The sequence below is a fragment of the Myotis daubentonii genome, chromosome 7 (genome assembly GCF_963259705.1).
Source record: "Myotis daubentonii chromosome 7, mMyoDau2.1, whole genome shotgun sequence".
Lineage (NCBI taxonomy): Eukaryota > Metazoa > Chordata > Mammalia > Chiroptera > Vespertilionidae > Myotis > Myotis daubentonii.
This window is the reverse complement of record NC_081846.1, coordinates 80,260,498-80,285,602: the sequence shown is the minus strand read 5'-3', so window position 1 is coordinate 80,285,602 and position 25,105 is coordinate 80,260,498. Positions and strand designations below refer to the sequence as shown.

At 46.9% G+C, this 25,105-nt stretch overlaps 1 protein-coding gene across 10 annotated transcripts in view; it reads right to left on the bottom strand.

Annotated features, from left to right (window-relative positions):
- NCKAP5 (NCK associated protein 5) overlaps positions 1-25,105 on the bottom strand; it is a 941,160-nt gene that overhangs the window by 121,841 nt on the left and 794,214 nt on the right. For all 10 annotated transcript variants that reach the window (XM_059704629.1, XM_059704625.1, XM_059704622.1 and 7 more), the window contains 3 exons: positions 14,334-14,435; positions 9,061-9,249; positions 458-4,149 (listed from right to left, as the gene is read on the bottom strand). In XM_059704629.1, the coding sequence (XP_059560612.1) occupies positions 458-4,149; positions 9,061-9,249; positions 14,334-14,435 (3,983 nt within the window). The remainder of the gene's footprint in view (positions 1-457; positions 4,150-9,060; positions 9,250-14,333; positions 14,436-25,105) is intronic.

Sequence of the window (25,105 nt, the reverse complement as noted above, 5' to 3'; positions counted from 1 at the left end):
ACACTGTAAAGTGATTGCTAACTACATTTCTGGCTTAAGATTGGCAGGAAATGTAATTTCCTCTGGAAGTTTCTAAGTATCCGTTTGCTCCATACAATCAATGAGATTGGCATACTCTGAATCGTGCATTTAATTTGCTTCCATTTCATGCCATGTGGGTACATTCATGCTTCCTAGTGTGGGCTGAATTTCTTTCAACCTTGATAAAACTTACCATTCTTTAATTTCAAAGACCATTGGTTTGGTTAACAAAGTAACATGGACTAAATGATCACTTCATTGCTAACTTTTATTTCATTGTTTAAATTCTGGCTAATGTATAAAAGGCTGCTATTATGTGTTTCTGCTTGTATGAAAGGCATGCTTGGCTGGCATTTAATGTTCATTAAGCAAACAACTCTCCCTGCGTGGGGGGGAGGGGCCCTCCACATTCCCACCCGCTTGGCCCAGGCATTACCTGCTCAAAAGCTCGGTCATAAAGGTATCTTTTGTTGGACATGCAACAGGACTGGGTCTATTTCTCAGTTCTTCAAACTTCACTTGCTCGTAAATGTCTTGTGCTGCCTTCCGACTACTTTTGCTGTGGAAGCCGGCGTCTGGAGGCACCGCCAGCTCCGCGTCCCTGCGAAGCTCACTCTCCACCTCAGGCTTCTTTTTCTCCTTTTTCCGCTCTGCTTTCAGCTGCCTGTGTCCAAAGCCCAAGCCCTTCGCGTCTTTCTTCTCCACTTTGGGTTTGGAGGCCTCCATTTTCCTGCTGCTGAGAGCGGGGAGTCGGCTCCTCCGAAAACCAAACCAGCTGGCAAAGGAAGGCCCGGGCCGCGGCTTGGCTTCCACAGACGTGGCCTTTGTCTGCACTTGGCCCTTCTCCACGTTTTCCTGAATGCACAACATGACCTTTTCTTCGATGGAGGGTGAGAGGGGGGCTTCTGGGCTCGCAGCAGCAGTCCTGGTTATAGAAGGATCTGGATGCCTTCCAGAAGCTTCTAGCTTGGCGGTCCTGCCGGTTGCAAAACCGCTTGGGCACTGTGTGCTCCCTGGGCTCTGCGGGGCCCGTGGGCAGCCTGCCGTGGCGGGTGGGCCCCCGCAGGGGTCACGGCCTGCTCCCTCAGGCGCAGCCGCACCTGGGCAGCCTCCCTGGGTGCAGGCCCGCGGGTCTTCCGGGCCAGGCGGGGCGGGGAGCCCCTCGGAAGGTGGAGGGATCCGCACAGGCAACTTGCTGGGGCTTCCCTGCGGGCTGCAGGCGCTGCCCGTGCTGCCCAGGGAGCCCTGCCCGGAGGGCGCCTGCGGGAGCCTCCCCGCGCCCCCGGGGAGCCCCTCGGGCGTGGGGGCGGCCGGGGCTTTGCTCGGGGAGCCCTCGGAGGAGCCCTGCCGGGTGAGGGAGCTGCCTCTCTCCGCCGTGTTGGTGATGATCTGAGTTCGGACCCGGCCCTGCCCTTCCATGGGCGGCGTGGGCGGCTTGTCCCCCGCGTGGGCGCTGAAGCTCTGGCTGCGGGCCTTCGCCCCGTTCATGCCCAGAGCCGGCTTCAGGTGGGGCTTGTTGGAGGAGAGAGATCTCTTCACGGACCTGCTTTCCGCCCCTTCGTTTCCAGCGGCCCCAGGGGCGCGATGTTCCAGGGTCTCTGAGGTCCCAGCCTCCGGGGGCAGCGCGCTGGCCAGGCGGTCCGCTGCCTGTACACCCAGCGGCGGGCCGTGCCCCGCGCCCACCGCGGCCTCCGGGCCGGTGGGGCTCCCCGAGGGTGCCGGCCTCGCCTTGCTTGCGGCCACGGAGCTCCTGGAGGCCTCGTTGAGACTGTCCTTCTCCTGCTTCCCGGGCACCGTGCAGCTCCTCCGGAGCGGCTGCGGGGACTTCAGGAGGACTTGGAGCCCGGCCGGCAGGCGCGGCCTCACCCCCTTCTCGGGAGGGTTGGCACCCCCGTGGGGGGCGCTATGGCTTCTGGAGGAGGCGGAGGGACCGTTCCCCTGAGATGGTGGCGACTCGTTCACCCCCAAGAAGGCAGGCTTGGGCGATGCGGAGCCGCTGTCATCCGCGGGTCCTTGTCTTCCTGGAGACAGACTCTCGGAGGCTGCTGTCTCCAGTGGCTCATGGGCTGCAGGGCAGTTCTTGGGGACCCGTAACCCCGCATCTGTGTGTGTGGCCCCAAGTGTTTGATGAGATGGGGTTTGGGGGACCCCTCTCTTTGGAGAGTCTTTAGGGAGCCCCGGGGCCATCATGACCAATGAGCCGGAGGGCGTGTATGCGGGGCATCTGGTTTGCATCCCCGTTTCTGGGGGGTTCAGGGGGTGAGCGAGGAGGGGCTTCTGGAAGGCCACGGACGGTTTCCTCCCCGGCACTTCGGCCTGACTCGAGGAAAGAACAGGCGCAGAGGATCCTTTCAGGAGGGGGGGTCTGAGGGCAGCCCTTGCTGCTTCGAGGGGGACCCTGGCTTCGGGCCGGGCAGGCGGAGCTGGCGGCACATGGTCATACCTGGGCCTGATGAGTAGGGAGACTGACCGGCCCGGCGGGGGTGGCGGGGGAGGGGATGTGGGCCCGGCCTCGGGGCCAGGGCCGCGGCGCCTGTCCCTCGGGAGGGGCTCTCCGTGGTCCCGGGGCGCACCGAGGGGCGCCGACAGCTGACCGGTGGGGCCCTGGGCCCCTTCCCTCCTGCGGGATGTCTGGGGACCGTGCTTTGCAAAGTGTGGGTCCGGCTGCAGGTCACAGCGGGGCGCGGGGCCCTCGGGCCTCCTGCCGCGGGGCAGTTTCCCCGGAGCCGGGCCTGGCGGCCTCTCGGGGGTCACGGGGCCAGAGGAGGGGCCCCTCCTGCCGGCCTCGGGCGCCATGAGCTTGGGTTTCTGAGGCGGGGGCTTGCCCCTGGCTGGGATTTTTGTCTGACTTGGCTTCTGGCAGATGGCCATGGCCACCGGGGACGCGCAGTTCCGCGTGGGTCTGGCTGGTTTCTGCCTTGGAGGGTTTGGTGGTGCCATCCCGGGGCCGAGGGGCTCGGCGGCGGCTGCCTCGGGGACAGGGACAGGGACCGTCCCCACGCCGCCCCCCGGGGTGCAGCCGGCGGCCTCCCCAGCGGGCCTCCCTGCGAAGGCGAAGGCCCGGCCCCGCGCGGCTGCTCCGGGCTGGAGGCCAGCGGTTCCCTGAGCCGTGCGGTCCGTGTGCCCCGCCGTGGGGAGCGGGGCCTGGGCGATGGCGATCTCGTTCCTGGTGACAGTGACAACCCCCGTCTGCTGAGAGCTGAACTCAATGGGTTCGCCATCCTCGGCATCGAATACGACGGTCACACACTCCTCCGAAGACGTCCTCCTGACCACCCGCTGCCGCCGCAGGAGGCCCAGCGTCCTCGGCCTCTCCACGTGGCTGGGCGCGCGCTCCTCCTCCCCGGGAGGCCCGAGCGGCGGTCTCCCCAGCCCCACGAGGGTGTCCAGGTTCTCCGTGGACTTGTCGGTGTCAGTGGCCAATGACAGGTCTGAGGGGCTCTTCTCGTCGCTGCTCCCGATGTGCAGCTCGTCGAGGGTGTCGTTGTCATCCGTGTCTGAAAGCTGGAGGCTGACAGCCACGCGGCCCCGGCTGCGGGGACCCCCCTCGCTCTGTCCCTGAGGCACCTGCAAACGTGGGCACAGCTGCCTCTCCGAGGGACAGCTGCTGGTACCGCTTCCCCGCTTTCCCGGTCTCTCTCGGGGGTAAACGCCTTCTGAAAAGTGTCTTCCGTTCAGCTCCCAGCTGAACAGGCTGTCGGAAACGCTGTGGGTCAGTTGACAGCCATGCAGCCTGCAGACCTGGCTGGGAAAGGCCTGGGCCCACGCTAAGGAGGTAGAGTCCTCATCGGCGTCCTCGTGGGAATCTGTGTCATAAACAAATGCCTGGTGGGGCTCCTTGCAGACGCCCCCCATGTCTGCTGTGTTGCAGGGGGGATGCTCCTTGGGGCTACTCTTGATTCCTGGAGAATATATTCCTTCATTGGAGTTCATGCAATCTTTATAGCCCCATTTGGTTATCACGGAGGGGGGTTCAAGTAACACTGTTCGCTTCTGCAGCTTTCTCAGTCCTTCCAGAATGTGGCTTTCCTTGATTCGCGTCAGAGGTAGTTCGTCGGTAGGACTAGCGAAGCCACTTGGGAGCGAGGAGTCAATACTTAGCCTTTTATCCCAGTTTTGTGATGATGGCTAGGAAGGAAAAGCAGAGATCAGAAGTGATAGAGTGCTGTGGATCACACTTTTATAACAGAAGTCCATCCCTGAACTTCCTTTGTTCTAGTGGCTGACAAATATTCACAATACATGCGTACATGAATTAATGCAACTTAATTAACTATGAAGCAGATTTCTACTTTGTCAGGCTCTGAGCTAAGCAGTATGTCATTTAAAGAAGTAGGGAATAAGGACCTGCCCTCAAGCAGCATGCACCCAGCAGAGGTGAGGGCTTGAGCACAAATAACTGAAAGTCAAGGGCACAAATGGGTGCTCTAGAAGTTCAGGGGAGAGAGACCATACGTCTGTTTGGAAAAAACTCAAAAGCCACATAAGGTAAGGTGTTGCCTTTTTAAAAAACCTACCTAGCCATTGAAAAATGGCTAGGTTTGCTTTAGTTTCAAAATGGGGAGAATGATTTCCAGAAGAAATGTGATAGCAAGGATCCAAACTGGGAAGGTCAGTTTAAGGTACATTTAGGGAATAACCAAAGACAGTTTGGCCTCAGTGTACATGAGAGGTAGAGGATGAATGGAAAATTAAGTTAGCCCATGTCTTTATAGTACCTTCCATTCTAACTCTGGATGGTTACAACGTCATGTGACTTCATGACTTTGACAGGCAGGGAACACCTGGGAAATACACCCACACAAATAGCAGTGGGCATTTGCTGTTAGAACCCATAGTGATGATTCACCTACTAACTGAGAAAAGTCAATTTCCTGTCCTCATACATTATCCAATACTTGGGTTAGTTTTGGAGAAGTGACCAAGAAATGACATAGAAAAACATACTGCATTCTACACAGACATTCATATGTTTTCATAGTATTGCTAACAGGAAATGGAAGGGCAGAGGAGGGAACTGACCTTGGCTAAGCACCTGTTGTGTACCAGCCACTTACATAGCACTTTGACTCAATTTTCAGAACAACACCATGAAGGACACATTGCCATCCTGTTTACTAGGGAGGAACCTGAGGATCAGCAAGATCGGTCTGCTGGAAATCACACAGCTAAGGAAGAGCTGGTGCAAGGGTATGAACTCTAGTTTCCTGGGTTCTTCCTACGACTGACTTCCAAAGTGGCCTGTGGGGCCTGAACCCAGGCAGCCTGGCTCTGGGGCCTGCACAACTTCATCTCGATGCCGTACCGCCGGAGTCAAGATCAGTTTCTCTTCTCCCCGCTATATCAGTCAATGTCATAATAGAGATCATAGGTTATCGCTGCACCTCTCTCCAACGGGACTTGCAGTTTAATCACAAACCAGCACACAGGAGACCTGGTGGGAGGTGGGCACTGACCAAATGCCTTTTTTTAAGGCTGTAAAATTAATGGTGAAGAATGTCACCATTAATTCTTCTTGACAAAGAGTGCAGTTACCATTGGCATCGCCATACCAGCTAACCTCTGTCCCATAACTCTCAACACTAACCATGTGCTCACAGGCAGAGGTTGGAAATGTGTCAGACACTTACACTGGAATCTCAGCTTTTCAGTAAGCTGTGAACGTTTGTTTACATCTAAGAGATTTTCATAAAAATTACTCTTGCTATCAACAATATATATTGTTTATCTATGTTTTATTTATTTTCTTTTTAAAAAAATCCTTATTGTTGAAAGTATTACATATGTCCCCATTTCCCCCCCTACTGATCTTTCCCACTCCTTTCCCCCCCTCCCCCAGGCATTCACCACCCTATTGTCTGTGTCTGTGGGTTGTATATCTATGCATATGAGTTCATTGGTTGATTTCCCTCCCACACCCTCCCCTCCCCTGCCTTCCCTCTGAGGTTTGACAGTCTGTTTGATGTTTCTATGCTTCTGGGTCTATTTTTGTTCATCAGTTTATGTTGTTCATTATCCACATATGAGTGAGATCATGTGATGCTTATCTTTCCCTGACTGGCTTATTTGGCTTAGCATAATGCTCTCTAGCATATTTTCTTTAAAAAATTCTTCAGGGTCCTAAGTGCTGCGGATAGATGCTCTTTGGTGATGCTTCCCCTCCACCCTCCTCTTCCCCTGCACCATTAAAAGTCCTTCGGAAATCAGAAGAAATCCTGTCAGTGAGTTTGGGAATTATAGACCACCCAGTGAGCGGACTGCCACAGCCTGGCTTTCTGAGAATGTCCATGATCTCCACAGTTACATTCACAATAAAGGAGAGAAGACAGGCTCTAAGTACCCAGCAAGAGCTTGAAAAGGCTGCTTTGTTCAACCCTTAGAAGATGTGCTCAGCATCCGGCCATCCACCCCCCTCTCCTCTCCAGAGCCTTCCCGTGCTGTGGTTTAATTTGTCCCAGGGCCAGTGGCTGCAAACCTCCCGGGGCCCAGGATCTCTGCCCGGTGAGATTGGCCACATTGCTCAATCAGCTGTACACAGGAGGCTATGGTACTCGATAACGTGAGAAAAGTTTGGAACAATTTGGAAACTTGAAAAAAAAAAAAAAAGAGCATGAATCCCCGTGAGAGAGACCACGGGCGGAGCTGGCATGTCCCACAGGCAGCTTCATTCTTTGCGGAGTTGCTCTGGGAGCAGTTGGCTGAAAGATGCTGCCGAAGCAGGGGCTTGGGTTTAATGCACAGTCCTTTCCTATTTCTTGACTGGACTACAGTTCTGCACATTTTTTTTAAAGGACATTCTTGGTCTTATTAGGAACAAATCCATCCCAACAATTGGAACAATTCCTCCAAGTTTTAGGCTGATTCAACAAGGCCGGTGTAGCTGAGTGGTTAAGAGTGAAAGTTCTGGAATCAACAGCCCAGCTCTGCTACTTACTGGCTATGAGATCTTGCGCTAGTTCCTTAATTTCTCAGCCTCTCAGTTTCCTCATCTATAAAATGGGGGAGTAAGGGGTGCTATTTAATAAGCTATCCTGAACGATAAATGAGCTAATACCTAGGAAGTGCTAACAAAACTGTGTGGCACATGGTAGTTACTCATTAGGCCAAATTGCTCCATTGAGGGCAGGCTAAGTATATCACGCGGGCTTTCTTACTGTTTCTGAACATAACAGCACTGTTTCTAAACATAATAGCACTAAAAAGGTATACTTGTTGACTACAATATACTACCATTGGCTATATATTCATTCATATGTAAGCTAATATTGTATTCACATTCAAATTCATATTATATATATTATACTTATTATTATATATATTATATAAGTTAATACTAAATGAGTACCTGGCACAGAGTAAGAACTGTAGAAGTTCCTTAAGTAATATGAATTTGAGCTGTTGCTGTAAGACTGTGTCTAGTTTGCTAGATCCCTGAGAACTGGGACTTTTCTCTGTGCCATGTGACAGGTGTGCTGCTACACCACGGCCATTCTGAGCCAGGACCCTGAAATCTCTGGATCACGGCCACCTGAGTGTCCTAAGAACCTTATTGTGCCGTTTTCAGGAAAGACGTTTCCCTAGAAGATGAAAGATTGTTCTAATTAAAAGAATTTCAGCCAAAAGGTAGAAAGAAAATAACAGAAAAGGCTCTGAGAGGAAGAAAAAGGAGGAGTGTGAGGGCAAAACAGCAGAGCAAGGAGCTCTGGGAGCCAGTGGCAAAGAGAGGGGCCATCCCTGACCATCTTCCCAGTTGGTTGAGAGCCAGGCCCCCAGCAGTCATTATTCACAACCCCAAACATCTCCTTCAAAGGAACAGTTTTGATAATACACCAGACTGCTCACTTTGTATTAGAAGTCTGAGTCCAAGGGAATAAGCCCCAAATTCTAGTTTAAAATCCTTCCCTGAGTTATTGTTCAGGGTATGACAAAGTTACCCCTTCACCAATATTTTCTGGAAGTTAATGGAATTTTCTGGTTTTCATGCTTCTGAAATTGTAAACTTAATTTATAAGAATAATAAAAAAATGACCTCCAAACAGTCTGATTTGGGGTTTCTATTCTCATTTACTCTTGGCTTTTCTTCAACATGAGAAAACTGCAAAAACAGCTATTTCAAATACTTGGCTTACACCACTGTGCAAAGATATTTGTAAAAAGCATGAAGGAATCTCCAGTTGTGTGAGCCCACTTCGCAGATGGGACTCATTACAGCGGTAGAGTTATTTGCAAGCCTGGTAAAGGGACTCCCCGCATCAAAAGAGGGACATCCGACCTTCACTGAGCCCTGGTGCCGGTCATCTACCATCGTACTTTCTTTCTCTATCATGCTACCCTCCAATTTATAGTCAATTAGTTGTGTGACTTCTGGCAAGTAACTTAACCTTTTATGAGGCTATAGCATTGAGTAGAAAAGGTTAATATAATATATGCTATTTTTGAGCAGTGTATTTTTACAAAGTGAACAGTACTTCCAAAATTCTGGCCATATATTGAGATAATCTACCATTCTCCCTATTCTCCAGGAAAAAAAGAAGCAAAATTCTCTTGGCACTCTCATGGGATGCTCAGTCTGGAGTGGCGTGGCAAGTGGTCTTGCTGACTCATTAGCACTGAACAGTAACAGGCCTCTCTGAGCAACACGGTGATGGGGAATGTCCATCAAGCTAATGGGAAGCGTCTGAGTTGGTCTGTAGCGTGGACAGTTCCATCAGGCCAGGGCTACAGGTTCCAGGCTCCACCGAAGCACAGAGGGAACTGTCTTTGTCTTCCCAACTCCCTCCCACGATGTCCAAGTCAGTGGGGATCAATCAACATTCAACTCCTCACGTGCTGTGTGACTTCTGGCAAGTAACTTAACCTTGTGTGAGCCTGGTTCCTCTGCCTCATAAAGGGGACACCGTTATCTCCCTACATAGTTTTTGCGAGGAGTAAGTGAACAGGTCATTTCCTTCTTAGCCCTCCCGCCCACCTCCCACCTGCTTCTAGAAGATCATTTCCTGGTTCACTCTGACAGTGATGCGCCTTGAAAGGAGGACTTACCCTTCTCCTGAGGTTCTTCCCATCGTGCCATGTGCAGGAGGAGCCGCTGGAGTACTCGCTGCAGGTGCTGGAGAGAGACAGCTCACTGCTGCTGCAGCGACTGCGGGGACAGAGGTGCCCGGGGAGGACAACCCCCACGCCAGGGCCTTTCAAAGCAGGGGCTCCTGACTTGGCGCTCAGCTGGCATTCCTGAAAAAGGAGGAAAGCTCTGAGCTGGGGCTTGGCTCAGGGGACAGGAAATACCACCCAACCTCCCTGTGAGGCAGAAGTGAATAGAGCAAACCAAACTCTCAGAGCTATAGTTTTCTTTTTACAAAGTGAATGATGACAATACTGCCTGCCTTCTAGGGTTTACTGCAGGGACCAGCTGGGGTTCTAGATGGGAAGCATATGGCACAGTATCTGGACTAGGTAGTGCCTGATTATTGAGAGCTACCATCCTCATTAGGTAGAAGGTCACCTAATGGAAGTTTCCCATTTTATCCAGTCATGCTGGTCAAGGAAGCAGACCGGTATCAAAACATGACTCTAACGCTACAAAAGGAAGAAACCAGGGTCATATCTTTGGCTGGAGTTTAAGAACATGAGCGCTGGACGGGGAGCCTAGCACCTGGCACACCCTGCCACAGACACGAGAGCTTGAGCAAGGAACACAGTTGGCTTCCACAGACTCCATGGACCTGGTAGAGTGGGGCGGTTCTACCAGATTACCCCGTGGCCCCTTCCGGCTCTGATGCCTCATGCTACGTCAGGAATCCGATGCCAGGGCATTTCTGTGCCACCTTCCAGGAGGCCATGCACAGTGCAACACCAACCTCAGGGCTAATGAGGTTCTGAAAGATGATGGGACTTTCCTATCAGTTGGCTGTCCAAATGGTAAAGGCTGTCTTATCAATAGATCTGGTACCCAGGCCGAAGATCCAGGTGGTTCATATTCTAGTGGGTCTGCACAAGGCACCGGTGACAAAGTTGTAAACATCCCAGCTCTTCTTCACAGCCATTTTATGGGCCCCTCACGTAACAGATGAAGCAACACAAACTGGACAGGCTAAATTAATTGAGCTCCCGACCATGGGAATGGACTCTCTCCATTACCGTCTAATTCTGCTCTCCTATCTATGTAAAGCTTTGTCTCAGGAACACTTAGATGGGGAACCATCTGTCTTTGTGTCACTTGCAGAATGGCAAAGCCTCTTAAGTATGCAATTTATTGACACTTTATAGGTGCCTTTAGTACCCGAGTACTTATCAGTGTCCTCCAAATGCAATTCTAACTGACGGTGACTAAACACTGGCTCCGGGAGTGAAGATAATGCTGAACTGAGAGTACTTGTGGTGAATCTGAAACCCCTACCTCCGTACAGAGGGCCTGTCTAATTTGCTGCCTAATCAATATCCATAACGCTTAATCATGCTAGATTTCCACCATTAGGCATCTGCCTTGCTATTAATACTTCATTTTTGCGGCATAACAATCTCTTTAAGTGATCTTAAAATGACCAAAAAAATATTGTATTACTCTATTTCCCCCCTTGGAATTTGACTGTAAATATCAATTAAAGGAAAAACTTGTCTTAAACTCCAGCTTTTAATGAGATCTATTAATATGACCTTGTTTATTGCTGGATGTGACTTAAGGAGAGTTCATATTTGTATCATGATCGATGCCTCCAACCAGTGATCTTACTGCACAGACACACCTGGCGTCTGGCTTCGGGACTGCGGCCATGTGGACACCCTGAAGGAACCCTCGGAAATGTCACATTGGGCGTCACTTCTGCAGCATGCTTCCTGTGTTCTCATTCTGTCTCTCATATTGGGTTGCCTGAGTAAGTACGTCGGGGTTTACTGAGGACTAGCTTTGCTCTGACAGATGTGTTGCACGACCACCCAGACCTAAGCCTGCCCAATGGCCCTTTTCATACTCTGCGTGGCTTCATTACAGTTTATATTCCACCTTTTCCCAAGATACTGAAGCTTATATTTCCCACCTATTCCTTCCCAATACACTTATCAGCATTATTGTTATTGCCACCTCACTCCATTCCTACGCCTCTTTTAACAAGGAGGCTTTCTTGCCCAGTTGTTGCCCATGTGTGCACCCATAGCTTAGGTGCTGGATTCAGATGACAGGAAGTTAGAACTAGGAAGGTGAGCGGGAGGAGGAAGAAATGGCTGTCTCTCCCTTGACTTTGAACTTGAGATGCCCAGATGTGATAGGAGAGTCTCTAGGCAGTGGGAAAGGCCCATCCATGTCATGGAGGCAGGTGGGGTTGGTTAAGCAGAGACGTGTCCTCCCAGCTATCACATAGAATTATCTACTCTATTGAGTCACTGTTCTGTGATTGAGTGCTTGAATTCTGAGGCCATTTGTTTTGTTTAAATCCTGGCTACTCCACTTGCTAACTTTGACATTGGGACACGCCTCAAGCCAGGCTTTTACACTTTAGTGTGGATGTGAATCATCCAGGGTCTTGTTCAATACAGATTCTCATTCATTCTGAGGTGGGACCTGAGCTGTGGTATTTTTAACAAGTTCCCAGGTACCTCGATGCTGCTGGCCCAGGCTCCATGCCTTGTGTAGAAAGCCCCTAGGAGCAGCTATGAGAAGTTCTACCTATTCTGTGGATATCATGGTAGCATGTTGTGTGATCTCACAGTCCGACATGGGCCAAGCTGAGCAGGACCAAAGGTACAAAGGTATGGCCATAGGCAGTGGAATGTGGTGTGTGTGTGTGAAAGAGAGAGAGAGAGAGAGAGAGAGAAAGAGAGAGAGAGAGAGAGACAGATTGCAGAGTAATTCCCTGCAAAGAAGAGGAAGCAGCTAGTCCTCCCTACTGGGAAATTCTCCCACCATTCTCTCACCTTACACAATCGATGTTTGAATTTAATAAGGGACTCAGAATCTCTGACATCATAGCTGTAAAATGAGCTCTTTTTCCTGCTGTTTTCTCTCTTCATAGCACATGATTATCATATAGGATTATCTACTCTATTGAGTCACTGTTTTGTGATTGAGCGCTTGAATTCTGAGGCTATTTGTTTTGTTTAAATCCTGGGTTTCCACTTGCTAACTTTGACATTGGGGAAATTACTTAACTCATCCATGCCTCTGTTTCTTTCCTCATAAGTGGAGAGGATGAAAACACCCCTTACATAAGATTATTGTTAATTTTGAACAACTCCTAGTGTATAACAATGCTTAGTAACTTTTAGGTGTTGCTACTATTATTAAAAACTAGAGGCCTGGTGCACGAAAATTCATGCACTCAAGGCGGGGGTGTCTCTCACCCTAGCATGCACACTCTCACAATCCATGACCCCTTAGGTAGGGCCCAGTCCCATCACAGCATGGCTCTGGTTCCCCAGGCCTGCAGGCGGTGGGGAGGGACCAAGAGGCCAGTTTGATCAAAGCATGGCTCTGGTTCCCTGGAGCCTGTGGGTGGAGGGAGGGACCCAGAGGCTAGTCCGATGGCAGCATGGCTCCATTCCCACAGCTCCCTCCCACCGTTGCAGTGTGGGTGGCCAGAGTCCACAGCTCCATCCCACTGCTGCACCGCAGGTGGCTGGGACCCAGGAGTGACTCCCACCTCGCCGCTGCGACCCAGGACTAACTTCTGCCTCGCTAGCTGGGACTGTAGCCTGGTGTTCGGTCATCCGTACACACGTTTAGGTTGTGACAGACCCTGGCTCTTTATATATTAGGATGTTTTTATATACATGTCTTGGCTCTTTAACTAAATCATAAATTTAGAGCCTCCCTCAGGGGCCCTGGATGATACTTGACAGGCCATCATTGTCTGACGCCTTGCATGCAGGAGCCATGATGAGCAACAGCCAACAAAGGGTATGTTTTGTTTCCAGGGATCACTGATGTGAGCTTCCAGAGAGACACGCTGGTAAATACCATCCTCAGTTACCAGTCTCCATCTTTGCCATGTCATTGTGTGGCTGTGGCATGGTGCCACATTCTTATGAAGAACAGAAGCGGGCGAAAGCAGCAGAGAGCTTATTATTGACACCATTGTTAACAGGCACTATGTTAAGTACATTTCATGGATTATCTCACATAATCCTCACCACAATCCTCAGAAAAAACAACAACACCCAACCATCGTTATGCTCATTTTCAGATGGGGAAACTGAGGCAGTGAGGTGTTAATATCTAAGGGCACCCAGCCAATATGATTCTGATGTCAGACCCAGGTCCTAGCCACTATGCTATAGTAAGGCCCTAACAACAGCAGACCTCTTGGACATATCTACCAAATATTTTACTGAGAAGAGTTATGATTTATAATAGAAAGTGATAATTATTAAAATTCTTCTTTAAAAAATGTATGCTGGCTTCCACTGCAACATTATCTTATTTTGATTTACTTGGCAAAATACACCTCATTTGCACCATTCAAAGTATATTTTAGATTCCTATCTTGAATCACTCATGTGCTTTAACATTCTTACTGTGAAAAATGCAATACAAAATCCATAATTTTAGCTAAGAAAAAGGATAGAGAGAATGAAGGCAAGAGTTCCTTGGATAAAAACTGCACACTTAAAATATTCCTGACCCTAAGGCCATATTACAGATAGGATGCCATTAAGATATTCATAAATATTTGAAGTGATGGAATTCCACTAAAATTTCATTTCAATCTAACTTGAGAACATTTACCTTTGATAAAGGATATCCTATCTATACTTAGAAAAATTATACAGTAAAATAAAAGCCAGTTATTCACAATGTTCATCTGTCATTGTTTTAAGCAAAAGATTTTTCAATATATATTTATTTGGCTGTGGTTTTTTTTTTCAAGTTACTTTTTTTTAGGTCAACGATACTTAAAAGCCATGCTGGTTAAAGTTTTGCCAAATAAGCACAAAGCTAACCCTAGCTGAAGAAAAAACTGTACAGCCCATGAATTTTTAAAAGTTCATACATAATATATCATGAAAGGAGGATGACTAATATGGAACATGGGCTTTAATAAAAAGCTCCTTGACCATTTCTCAGAGACTCTGAGATGTAATCAATACCCAAAAAGGTATCGTGGGGACAAAGCCAAGATTTATGATATTTTTGCCGAGAGTGACATTTTCCGCTCACTCTCGCAGCGGGGGGCCGTGAGACTGAGTTTCAGAGATCACAGGAATGCATTTCCTCTGCCTGACAATGCTTCAGTGAGGCACGCTGTGGTTCACTCACGACATCGAACTTGACGGAGGAGAAACAGCCACCTAAACAAGTGTTCTGAAGGCACCAGGGAACTCACATGCGTCTCAACATCACTTCGTGTCTGTGTCAGACTTCGGCTCTGTTCCACCTCTGCTAGCAAATCTCCGGATGAAAGATCTAAGATGCGTGAGTGAAGTTTCTAGGTGAAAACAAGCAGAAACATTGACTCGTGATGATTTCATTCTTTGTTCCAAAACCCTGCCTTGGACAGGTAAACCTGAAAAGAGTTGACATGTCTGGATTGGATAATACATATCCTGACTCAAAAGAGTTTATTCTAGTTCATCGGTGTCCTATATACATGCTTGCGCAAATTACAGCTTATCAACAATAATCACACTTTCACAGTCTGTCAGTCTGTGATGGGAAATAAGCTGCAGGAAAAAAAATAAGTAGTGGCTGGAAAATAAGTAGCAAGAAAACTGCGAACACCCCAACACACTTACTGGCTGGTGTGAAAATTAACTTTTGGTATTCACATGAGAAAACAATCACCATGCTAACCTCATTATGTGGAGCAGTGGTTAAAATCTGAGCAAATGATTATAAAAGCGACCTTATTTCTAAACAGCATTGATCTTGTGAAATCTTCCCATGGACACATTTTAACTCAAAGGCATTAATGTCATCTGTTAGGAACAATTAATGTGAATAGAAAATAATTGCATCAGGGACCTGGGGACTTAGATTTTTGGGCATTAATATTCACACACTCTTTGATAATATGCTCAATTCTTTATTTCGGCTTTGCTTGGGAGGCCTGCTAAGCCAGGGACATTTCACTATATTAATCTTTTTACTAATTGCTGAGGCTTTTCTGTGGACATTAAATTTGATCTGTTTAATTGCAAATACAATATAACTTGTGATTTATGTCTAACTTTTCTGTTAGGCTGCTGACATTTTAAAAATGGTACGTGCAGCCTGGCTTCTCTCGGTTACAACTTTTGTGACTTCGGACAGTAAAAATATCGAAGCGAGTGAGTAAATAACGGAGCTAAACATGTCTCCCCCCCACCCACCCCTAAAAACTTTCCTCTTCCTGGTCCTCCCCGGGAAGGCCTCGCTGATCGGGAAATGACTGAGATTCCCTGTCACTCATTAATGATAGGGTCACCTTGGAGCAGGGGCTGCCACACGGATCACTCTGTCCCAGGAGATCCACCCTGTTGTCAGCAGGGACAGTAAACCCCACTACAATGAGACACATTCGCTCTGTTCCCCAGCCGACCCCCTGGGGCTGAACCTGGGGAACCTGTGCTGAACCTGAGCTGGAGCTGTGGGAGGAGGTACTGCTCCCTCTGCAGGAGCGAAGGCATTTTCTCTGCGAGGGATCTGTTCTCAGTGCAGCTTCCTCACCACTTGCCTCAGACCTTCACTCTTGCTTCTTTCAGCCCATATTGGTGGAGTTTATTTCACCTAAAGGGCATAAATCCTAAACTGATTGCCTGTTATTTAGAAAAATCTAATTTCTTCAACAAAGCTAAGGCATCTGTAGGTAACTAGAACCAGGATGTTGTTTCTGCCCAATTTTCATACTCCTTACCTCAAGCTCCCTGTACAAGCTGAGCTTTCTAGGGGCACAGATTATCTAATCCCCAGGACCTGTCACAATGTGTAACAGTCAGTAAGTACCCCACGGATGCTTACTGTATTCTATGAAGAAAAAAGATGGCTTTATATTTTCCCCACCAACATATAAGTTTTAAAGATTGGGAAAGTGCCCAAAGAATTATAATGTTCTGAAACCTAAAAATACATTTATCAATATGCAAACAGTCCAAGAAGTTATGGGAAATGACATTCAACCAAAAATAATGAATCTGAGTGGTACATCATGTGATTTGGGGGAAGAGTCCTTCTAGATTAGTTATTTGACTTCTCATTCAGTTCATGGTTACACTTCACTCTTTCTTATCAGATATGATGTCATCCTTCGCTCTCTGCATGAATATGTGTGCGTGTAAACCCATCCTCCTAAATGAAGCTGCATTTCAGCGGTTATTATCCAAATGGCCAGTTTCCTCCACAGATATAGGCACGGTCACGTTGGAAAGGGGACAGATTATAGGGCAAGGGGCCAGGGGCCCTGAGTTCCAGCCCTGTCAGAGGCACAGGTTTGCCCAGATCTTGGGACTGTAACTGCACATCTCCATCTCAGATTCCACACAGGTAGGCAGAGGAACTGCCATGGACAGAAAGCATAATAAATAAGATAGTATGCTGAAATTCACACAGCCTTGCATCAATTAATTGTTAGAGCAGAGTTGGTGGTAGTTAATTTCTTAAAGGCTTAAGGCACAAATGAATCATTTGTTGTTATAGTTTCCTGATATGTAAGGCAAATAAAAACGGACTTGGAAAATAAATCTACCTCTGTGTTAAGGCTGTGGGCAAGAAAATGGTAGGTAAACATTATTCTTTCACACAATGTCCTTTAAGTAGCCACAAAACTAATAAGCCCATAAATGTTACACTTCTTATAGTAAGAATTTTAATGGAAGGCTACATTTCCACATGTATATGTATATGTAATTTTATAATAAAGGTATTCTCTGGGACAGAGGAAGAGAACCAGAGAGAGTCCAAGGGCAGAGAGCAAATACATCACTTTCAAACTGGGACTGTGATGTCATCGGACTTAATTTGGATCTCAGGGAAAAGTAGATAGAACGTAAATATGGGAAATACAATAAAAGCAATATCGTTTTGGATCTGTCTCCTTGGGCAAAGGAAACAAAAGCAAAAATAAACAAATGGAACTATATTAAAATGAAAATCTTGTGCACAGCAAAGGAAACCATCAACAAAACAAAAAGACAGCTCACTGAATGGAAGAAGATATTTGCAAATGATATACCTGATAAGGGATATCCAAAATATATCAGGAACTCACACAACTGAGCATAAAAACAACAACAACAACAACAAATAATCTGATTAAAATTTGGGCAAAGGACCTGAGTAGACATTTCTCCAAAGAAGACATAGGGATGGCCAGCAGGCATGAAAAGAAGCTCAACATCACTAATCATCAGAGAAATGCAATTCAAAACCACAATGAGGTGTCACCTCACACCTGTCAGAATGGCTATCTTTAAAAAGTCAACAAACAACAAGCGTTGGAGAGGATTTAGAGAAAAAGGGAATCCTTGTGCACTTTTAGTGGAATTGCAAATTGGTGCAGCCACTGTGGAAAACAGTGTGGAGGTTCCTCAGACAATTAAAAATGGATTTACCTTAGGACACAGCAATTCCATTTCTGAGTATTTGGTCAAAAAAAAAATAACACACCCCTATGTTTATTGCAGCATTATTTACAATAGCAAGATATGAAAGTAATCTAGGTGTCCATTTAAAAATTGATAAATATCTGATATATATATATATATATATATATATATATATATATATAATGAAACATTAGTCATAAAAAAAGAAATCTTGCCATTTGTGACAACATGGATGAACCTAGAGGGTATTATGCTAAGTGAAGTATGCCAGACAAAGAAAAATGCTGTATAATTTCACTTAAATGTGGAATAAAAAAACCACACAACAAAACAAAATATAAAATAAAACAGAAACAGACTCATAGAACAAACTAATACCTGCCAGAGGTGAGGGTTGGGGATGAGTGAAAAAGTTGAAGAGGAATATGAGGTATAAATTTCTATTTAAGTAAACCACAGGGATGTAGTGTACAGGACAGCGAATACTATCAATAATATTGTAATAACTTTGTATGGTGACAGATGGTTACTAGACTTATTGTGGTGATCACATCATAAGGAATATACATATTGAATTGCTATATTGTACACCTGAAACTATATAATATTGTATGCCAAATATACTTGAATAAAAAATATTAAGTTATTTTCAGGAAGTATAATTGACAGGAGAATACCATGACTTCCTTTTAAAAAGCCCACCTGCTTGAAGGACAAATTCTGTATTCCACACCTATCTATAGTTCATGTTTACTGTTAGTGTCTATAGGGATAAAACCTCTCACCTGCAATACTCCAAACTTGAAATCTTTAACTGGTGAATCTGGGTAAATCCTGGATTTAGATTTGATTTTTTAAATGCTTTAGACATGGAGGTAGCAAGATTATTCAGCATAGGTCTGAAATTGACCTCATAGCATCTCTTACATTATCTCAGTAACTGAGATTGCACTTGATCTTAGAAAGAGACACATTTCCAAACCAGAGGTCAGTGCGATCTTTTAGCTCAAATGCTTTCTTTGATGATGAAAGTCTTTGCCTCCTTTCTTGCCAGACAGGATTCATTGTTATGGAATGATCCCTCTCACTTCTGAGCAGATGCTTTTGTCTTTCTTCCCATGCCACACTCGCCCTGCTCCTGCCAACTGGTCTAACCTGTCCTTTTCTAGGACTGCACTGACACCCCACTTGTGAGGTGGCCTGTCATCCCCAGCGACAGTGCGGTCCTCACACAGCTGGATCACACCACTCCCCCATTTGGCCCTTTATCTGAAGTGCTCAACTGAAGAATTGCTCCTGTATGTAGGGTCTATTTTCCCAACAGAGTGATCAGCTCTATGAAAATGCTGGCCACACCCTATATTTCTGCACTGTCCCTGGGGCAGGGACTGTCTACTTGTCATGGAACCTATTCTCTCTTCTTGTGGGCACTGGGCTTGACTGCACCTCCCAGCCTCCTTTGCAGTTAGGCATGGCCATGTGACCTGATGATTCTAGCCAATGGAATGTGAGCAAAAGTGATGTTTGTCCTGGCCCATGAGCATCTCCAGCATGCGGTGCTGCAGGCTTTTCGCTTCCCACCAGCTTGATGCAGCCAATTCGGCACAGCGATCCCCATCCCCGGAGGCAGAGGATAGAGATGGAGCCACCAGGTGGGAGGAGCTTAGCTTCCTGAATTGTGAACTGGAGGAGAGCCACCTGGGGACCAAAGATACCTCTTTTGAACTTTCCATGAGTTAGAAATAACTTACACTGGGTTTGAGCTATCATTCATTTGGGGGTTTGTTTGTTAAAGTGGCTAATCTGAACCTGGCTGATACAGCCCTCCTCTGAGATTAGCATTCTGCAGCATACAGGTTAGGGACTCAACCAATACTCCCTGCTCTCTGAAAGTTTCCTCAGACAAAATGGCTCACAGTGAAGAAGCAATGATCATGAATTTGCATGGAAACATAGCATCCCCTGAAACAAAACTCAATGCACGGACAATGTCTCTATTTCGCTCATCACTATCAAAATGCTTGCTTGTACCCATGATTGCTCTAAGTGCGACACCCTTACGAGCCCTTAGGCTTTTCTGATGCCATAGGACACATCTGCTGACAGATGCACAGAATAAACGGAGATAAAGCCCAGATGCCCACAGCCCCAGTTCAGAGCTCTGGTGCTTGATGCTGAGACACGGAGTGTGGGTCCCAGGAAGGAGCTCGGCCGGGTCCCTCTCCCTGTGGGGTGTGTGCTGCCACTACCACAGCTGGTGGTAAACAAAGGCTGAATGTACTCTCACTTTTCACCTTTTTCTGTAAAGGCAATAATCCTCTGCGGAGTTTTCAGCTGGCAAAAACAGGTGCCAACGCAGGCTGGCTAAAGCGAAGTGGTGAAAAGCAAACTTTCGGAAAGCAGGAATACCTGTGTTCACATGCACGCATACACGTCACATATACATTCACACACACATTCCCACATGTACGGATAGTGCTTGCATCAGCAAAGGAAGGTGACGCTGCACACCAGGACTTTCAGCTTCACCAGGAGAAGCCCATGTTCTGCCACGACCAAGGGGAAGGAGGGGGATTCGTGTAACGAGCTAAGATGCACTGCGATCCACAGTCACAACGCACTGCATGACGGTGTAAAATACCAGTCAGCTCTGCAGACCTGGCAATGCCTGGGCAGAACCACAGCTGGGGCAGGAATTGTGGGTGCTGCCCCCTTCAGCCAGCCAGCTCTCCGTTCTCTGTGCAGCTGATTATAATTCAAGGCAGAGAAACATGCCCCTTGTCAGGCTGCCCAGGCCTGGCTCTCTTTCTCTGGCAGCAGGAGGAGAGGTGGGGCACTGAGGCTGCAGCTTTCTGGTAAATGATGGCAGCAGAGCTGGAGACATAGGGCACTCCGGCCGCTCAGAGAGGGGCTGGAGGGCCGCCTCCACCTTGGGTTCTTCCCCTCATGGAGCTGGCTCTCTGGTTGCTCAGTGAAGGCCTGTTGCAGGGACTAGAATTCTGCCTCCGGGACTCAGCTTGGTCTGGAGATGATGTCTTAGTGTAGCTCCGGCTGCTGAATGCTTAGTAGCAGCAGGTACAGGTAAAAGCAGATCTCTCTCTGAGACATTTGGGCAGCGTGGAAGACTAGGCGGGAATAATTAAGTAAAGTAGGTGATGAGCAGCTCTTTTACTTCCTTCCTGAGGTTTGAGAAGAAAGGTGTGAATTTTTTCACGTCAGGATGTCTGAAGTCATTAACTCAGTTTAAGAAGTAAAAAGGGAAACACAGAAGGATCACTTTCCTGTTGCTTCCTCCTCTTCCCTCAGGTTTGGTGAGAGAATTCATCCAGTACCATATTCACGCATATAATTATTCCCCCCTCTGACTATTAAAAGCCAAGTATCTGTACAGAAGAGAAGTCGTGAGAGGGAATGTGGCATGTGCCTGATGAGTGTCACTCAGACGCAGCAGCAGGAAGTGGACGTGAATTAGCGTGTTAATCTGATCTGCTGCCGTCCCCATGATGGCATCCTTTGTGGACACGACAGGGTTGATGCCCTGAATCCTACTCCATCCTGTTTTATGCTCCCTGTTGTGTTTTCCCCTTTGCAGGAAAGATCGCTCAGTCAAAGGGGATGGCTCCTGTGCCCACAATTCCTGAGTTCCTGTTCATTTATAAAGTGAGAAAGGGTGTTATAGTCTCACGATCAGGTGCGGAATCTTCTCTACCAACCACATTTCTCTGAATTCTATGCACAACACCCCCATCCCATTGATTAGAAGGTATTTTTCTACTCTTCAAAAGTTCATGGTCGGATATTTAGAGGAGGAGTCGAAGAATTTCCTGGAACCTGCCCACTCACCACTGGTATCTTATTCCGGAACCCTCCCTGAGAGACGGAATCTTGGCAGCTGCGGGGTCACTCTTCACCTCCCGCCCCCCGCCGCTCCTGCGCACCCGCACCCCTCCCACCTCCTGCGCAGCCCTCACAGGCTCCTGCACACTCCTCACCTGCTCCTGTCTGCTCCCCTTTCGGTGCTGCTGCACCCACTATTGGGGCTGGTTGCTCATTTGGACTTGGCCTTGTTTAGGGGTCACCTCCCTCACAAATATAGTGGTCTGGATACTAGATGGACTTTCTGGATAAAGAATTTATTGCTTCTATAGCCTTACCTTTCTTCTCAAATCCCCCTGCGGAGTTTGGAGACTGATCTCAACTCAGAGCTTCCGGAAAGCATCCTAGAGCCCCACTCTGCTCCCCCAACTGAGCCCCTGCTGACCCTGGGCCGTGCGTTCCAGCCCTTTACTCCCAACACAAGGGAAGCAGGTCTCCAGTCTCCAGTGGGCTATGATGAAATCCTCTGAGCACCTTTTGATATTTCTAACTGCATACGGTTTCCTGTGACTTCCACTTCCTGGGTATCCTGTTACAGGTAGAAAACATTTGCAGTGGGTTTAATACATATTTACGAGGCTTGTTCTAGATATGGCTCTGAATTGGACATAACCAGGCAAACAAGACTTTTTTCTTCTACTGGGCAATAAGGCCGTTTTCAGAGGCATGTGCAAGGCATGCACAAGGCGCTGAAAGAAAGTTCACGGACATCTCCCAAAATAGCTGATTAAGGCTGATTAAGATAATTATTTCTTTGGAAGCTTTACTCACCAAATGATTATCCAAAAGCTCCAAGTTTTACCTCATCCACACACCAGCCTTATATTTTTGCCATACTCAAAATGTGATTTTTATCATCCGCCTTTTCAAAACCCATCAAGGGATAGTGTGGCAGACCCTTGGTTCACATTTCACACATTTCATTCTGTTCCATTAAGAATTTATTATAAAACTGAATATTATATAACTGTGTATTACATCACTGAGTATTATATAGTCATTTCCTAAATTTACAAGAATTCAAGCCTAGGAAAAATCTTTTTGCATAAAAGCTGATGTTTAATTAATTCCATTTTGGGATAAAACACAATGCCTGCATTCAGTCATCTTGCAGATGCAACACAGAGTGGGCCTTCCGAATGTTCTAGGCCCTTTCACAAATGTCCACCAAGATTCCATCTCACTTCAGAGTCTAGCATTTTTATAGCTAATTTTTCTTTCTCTTTTGCCACCCACAGAAGTCCTTGCTGCCATGATGATTCCCCCTGACCACTCTCGGACTTGCCTTGCATAGCAATCTTGGGGTGTCTTGCATAGCAATTTCCAAGTGCCCCGACTGTGTTCTGTCTCGCTCTGGTTGGTGCCTCTGCAAATGATAATGGTTCTACATCCCCCTTTCTACTTCTCTGATCCAAGGTTACAAAATGCTTTTGAAACAATTATTCCACAGCTATATTCAAAGCCTTCTCCAAGGGTCTCTGCTGCCATGACAACCTGATTACCCATTCGGCAGCTGCCTGAGGGAGCAGCATTTGGTTTGGTGACTGGGAAGTTTATTTGGGGCCTCTGCAGCTTAGACTGATGACTGGACTATCGCAAATCTGCCGTCTTCCAAAACTCCATTAACTCTGCCCTGTGGACCCGCAGGGTAAGGACCAGAGGGAAGATGGATGAGGATGCAGACAGCAGACCTTGCCCTCGGGAGCCTCCACTCTAATTAGTGCAACAAGAAGCACTTATGAAGCATCTACTATGTACAGAGTCCTGACTGTGAACTATGAACAGACTTGAGGAAGCTAATTAGTGAAGATGAGGAACCTTACAAGAGATGAGAAAAAAACACAACACATAGGAATTCTTAAAGTAGAATATGCAAAAGAAATCTTGGTATAGAGTAGAGGTGATATGAGGACAGAGTGAGGGTAGGGTTGGGGGTCAATGTAGTAACACAGTTAAATATGAATAAGGTAATATTCTGTGAAGGCAACAGAGGCTTAACTCTCACACTCAAGCTCCCAAATATCTTGGCCTCTTACACACACACACACACACACACACACACACACACACACCCATCACCCACACATCAGAAATAATCAGAAACGCTCCATGCACAGCAGCAAAGTGGCAGCGTTGGGGAACCGGATGCCGGGTTGGGGCTCCAGGTCAGGGCACTGGGACCTGGCAGGTGGAGTGATTCATGCCCGCTTGCCTCTGCACCCTAAGACTCTGAAGCCTCCTTTGGCTTCCTTTGTCTCTGATCTGAGAGGAAGTGATTCAGAGCAGCCTGGGCCTCTTCTGGGATCTAAGAGAGAGAGAAGTACCTTGAAATCTCCATTTTTATGACTAATTTCTTTAGCAGCTACTTTAATAAATGCTTCCTAATTGCCTGCTGTTTTGTAAAATTATCTACACTGCATTTTACATTTTAATCAAGCTTTATTTTTTTTTAAGTCTCCTGGATTTCTGAAGCTTTTTGCTTTTTACACTCGGGGGAATAATTTGTCCTCTGACTTCATGAAACTAAAGGGATTAGGGGAAGAATCAACTTGACCTTCTATTTTCACCAGATGGTTGGAGATTGCATCGATGGTCACTGGAGCCCAAGGTACCACTTATTAGGAAGAAATGAAATAACTTCTGCCCTGCGGAGAAAAAGGAACTGTGTGCAGTCCCTTCTCTGATCTTATCTCACGCATCCTTAACCTGGGTGGGAGAAGCGATTATCTTAATTTTTAGGGATGAAGAACTCAAGATAACCAAAGCTGAGGAAGCTTTCCAATGTCACAAGGTTATTGTTCCCAAAACGGGCAGAGCCAGGATTCTCCATTTGCCTTCTGTCCAAGTCCAAACTCTTTCCGCGGTTTCTACTTGCTTTTTCCCTGAGGAAGGGGGTTGATACCCTCTGGTCTCTTTTGCAAGCTGAGCTGCTTCTTTGTGCCTAAGCGCCAAAACCCACAGTGGGCTCCTCCATCCAGTCAACTCCGTTGCTTTGGGATTCCTCTTGCTCAGATCCTTTTTTAGAGGCAGGTCATTGATAACCGCAAAGAAAGAATGACAACAGTCACAACCACTGCTGTGAACATTTATCAGCTCTTTGTAGCACCAAGTATGTGTTCCACAAATATGACCCTTTAAAATCTTGTCACAACCCCCCAGGAAGTACTACAATTATGCGCATTTTACAGGTGAAAAAACGGAGTTACAGAGGGAAAAATCTTGCCTAAGATCACATAAATAGTATTTAAATCCCTCGCAGTCTGACTACAGATGTCATACTCTCAATTCTACAATTCAATCTGGGTAATGATAGATTGTTAGAAACAATTTACTAAAATAACAAATTAATTAGACAAGATGAATGACCTAAGATTTTTAAAAAAACAGAAATACCTCCAAGAACAATGTAATAAATTTTCTGATTGTACTCAAACTTCATTCATTCACTTATTCAAAAACATATTTTCATCATTATTATTATTTGCATTTGAAATATTATTGGGATTGGTGACGTTATTATTTCTTTTTAGATCTCTACATTCTTTCCAGGGAAACACAATGTTGCATATACATTTGGATCTAACTGAAAAATAAAACCGAGGAGAAAAACAGCAAACATACATTGACTGCTCACTACATGCTGGTAATGGCTGAAGTGCTTACATTATTTTTCTCTTAATCCTTACAATCACTTAATGAA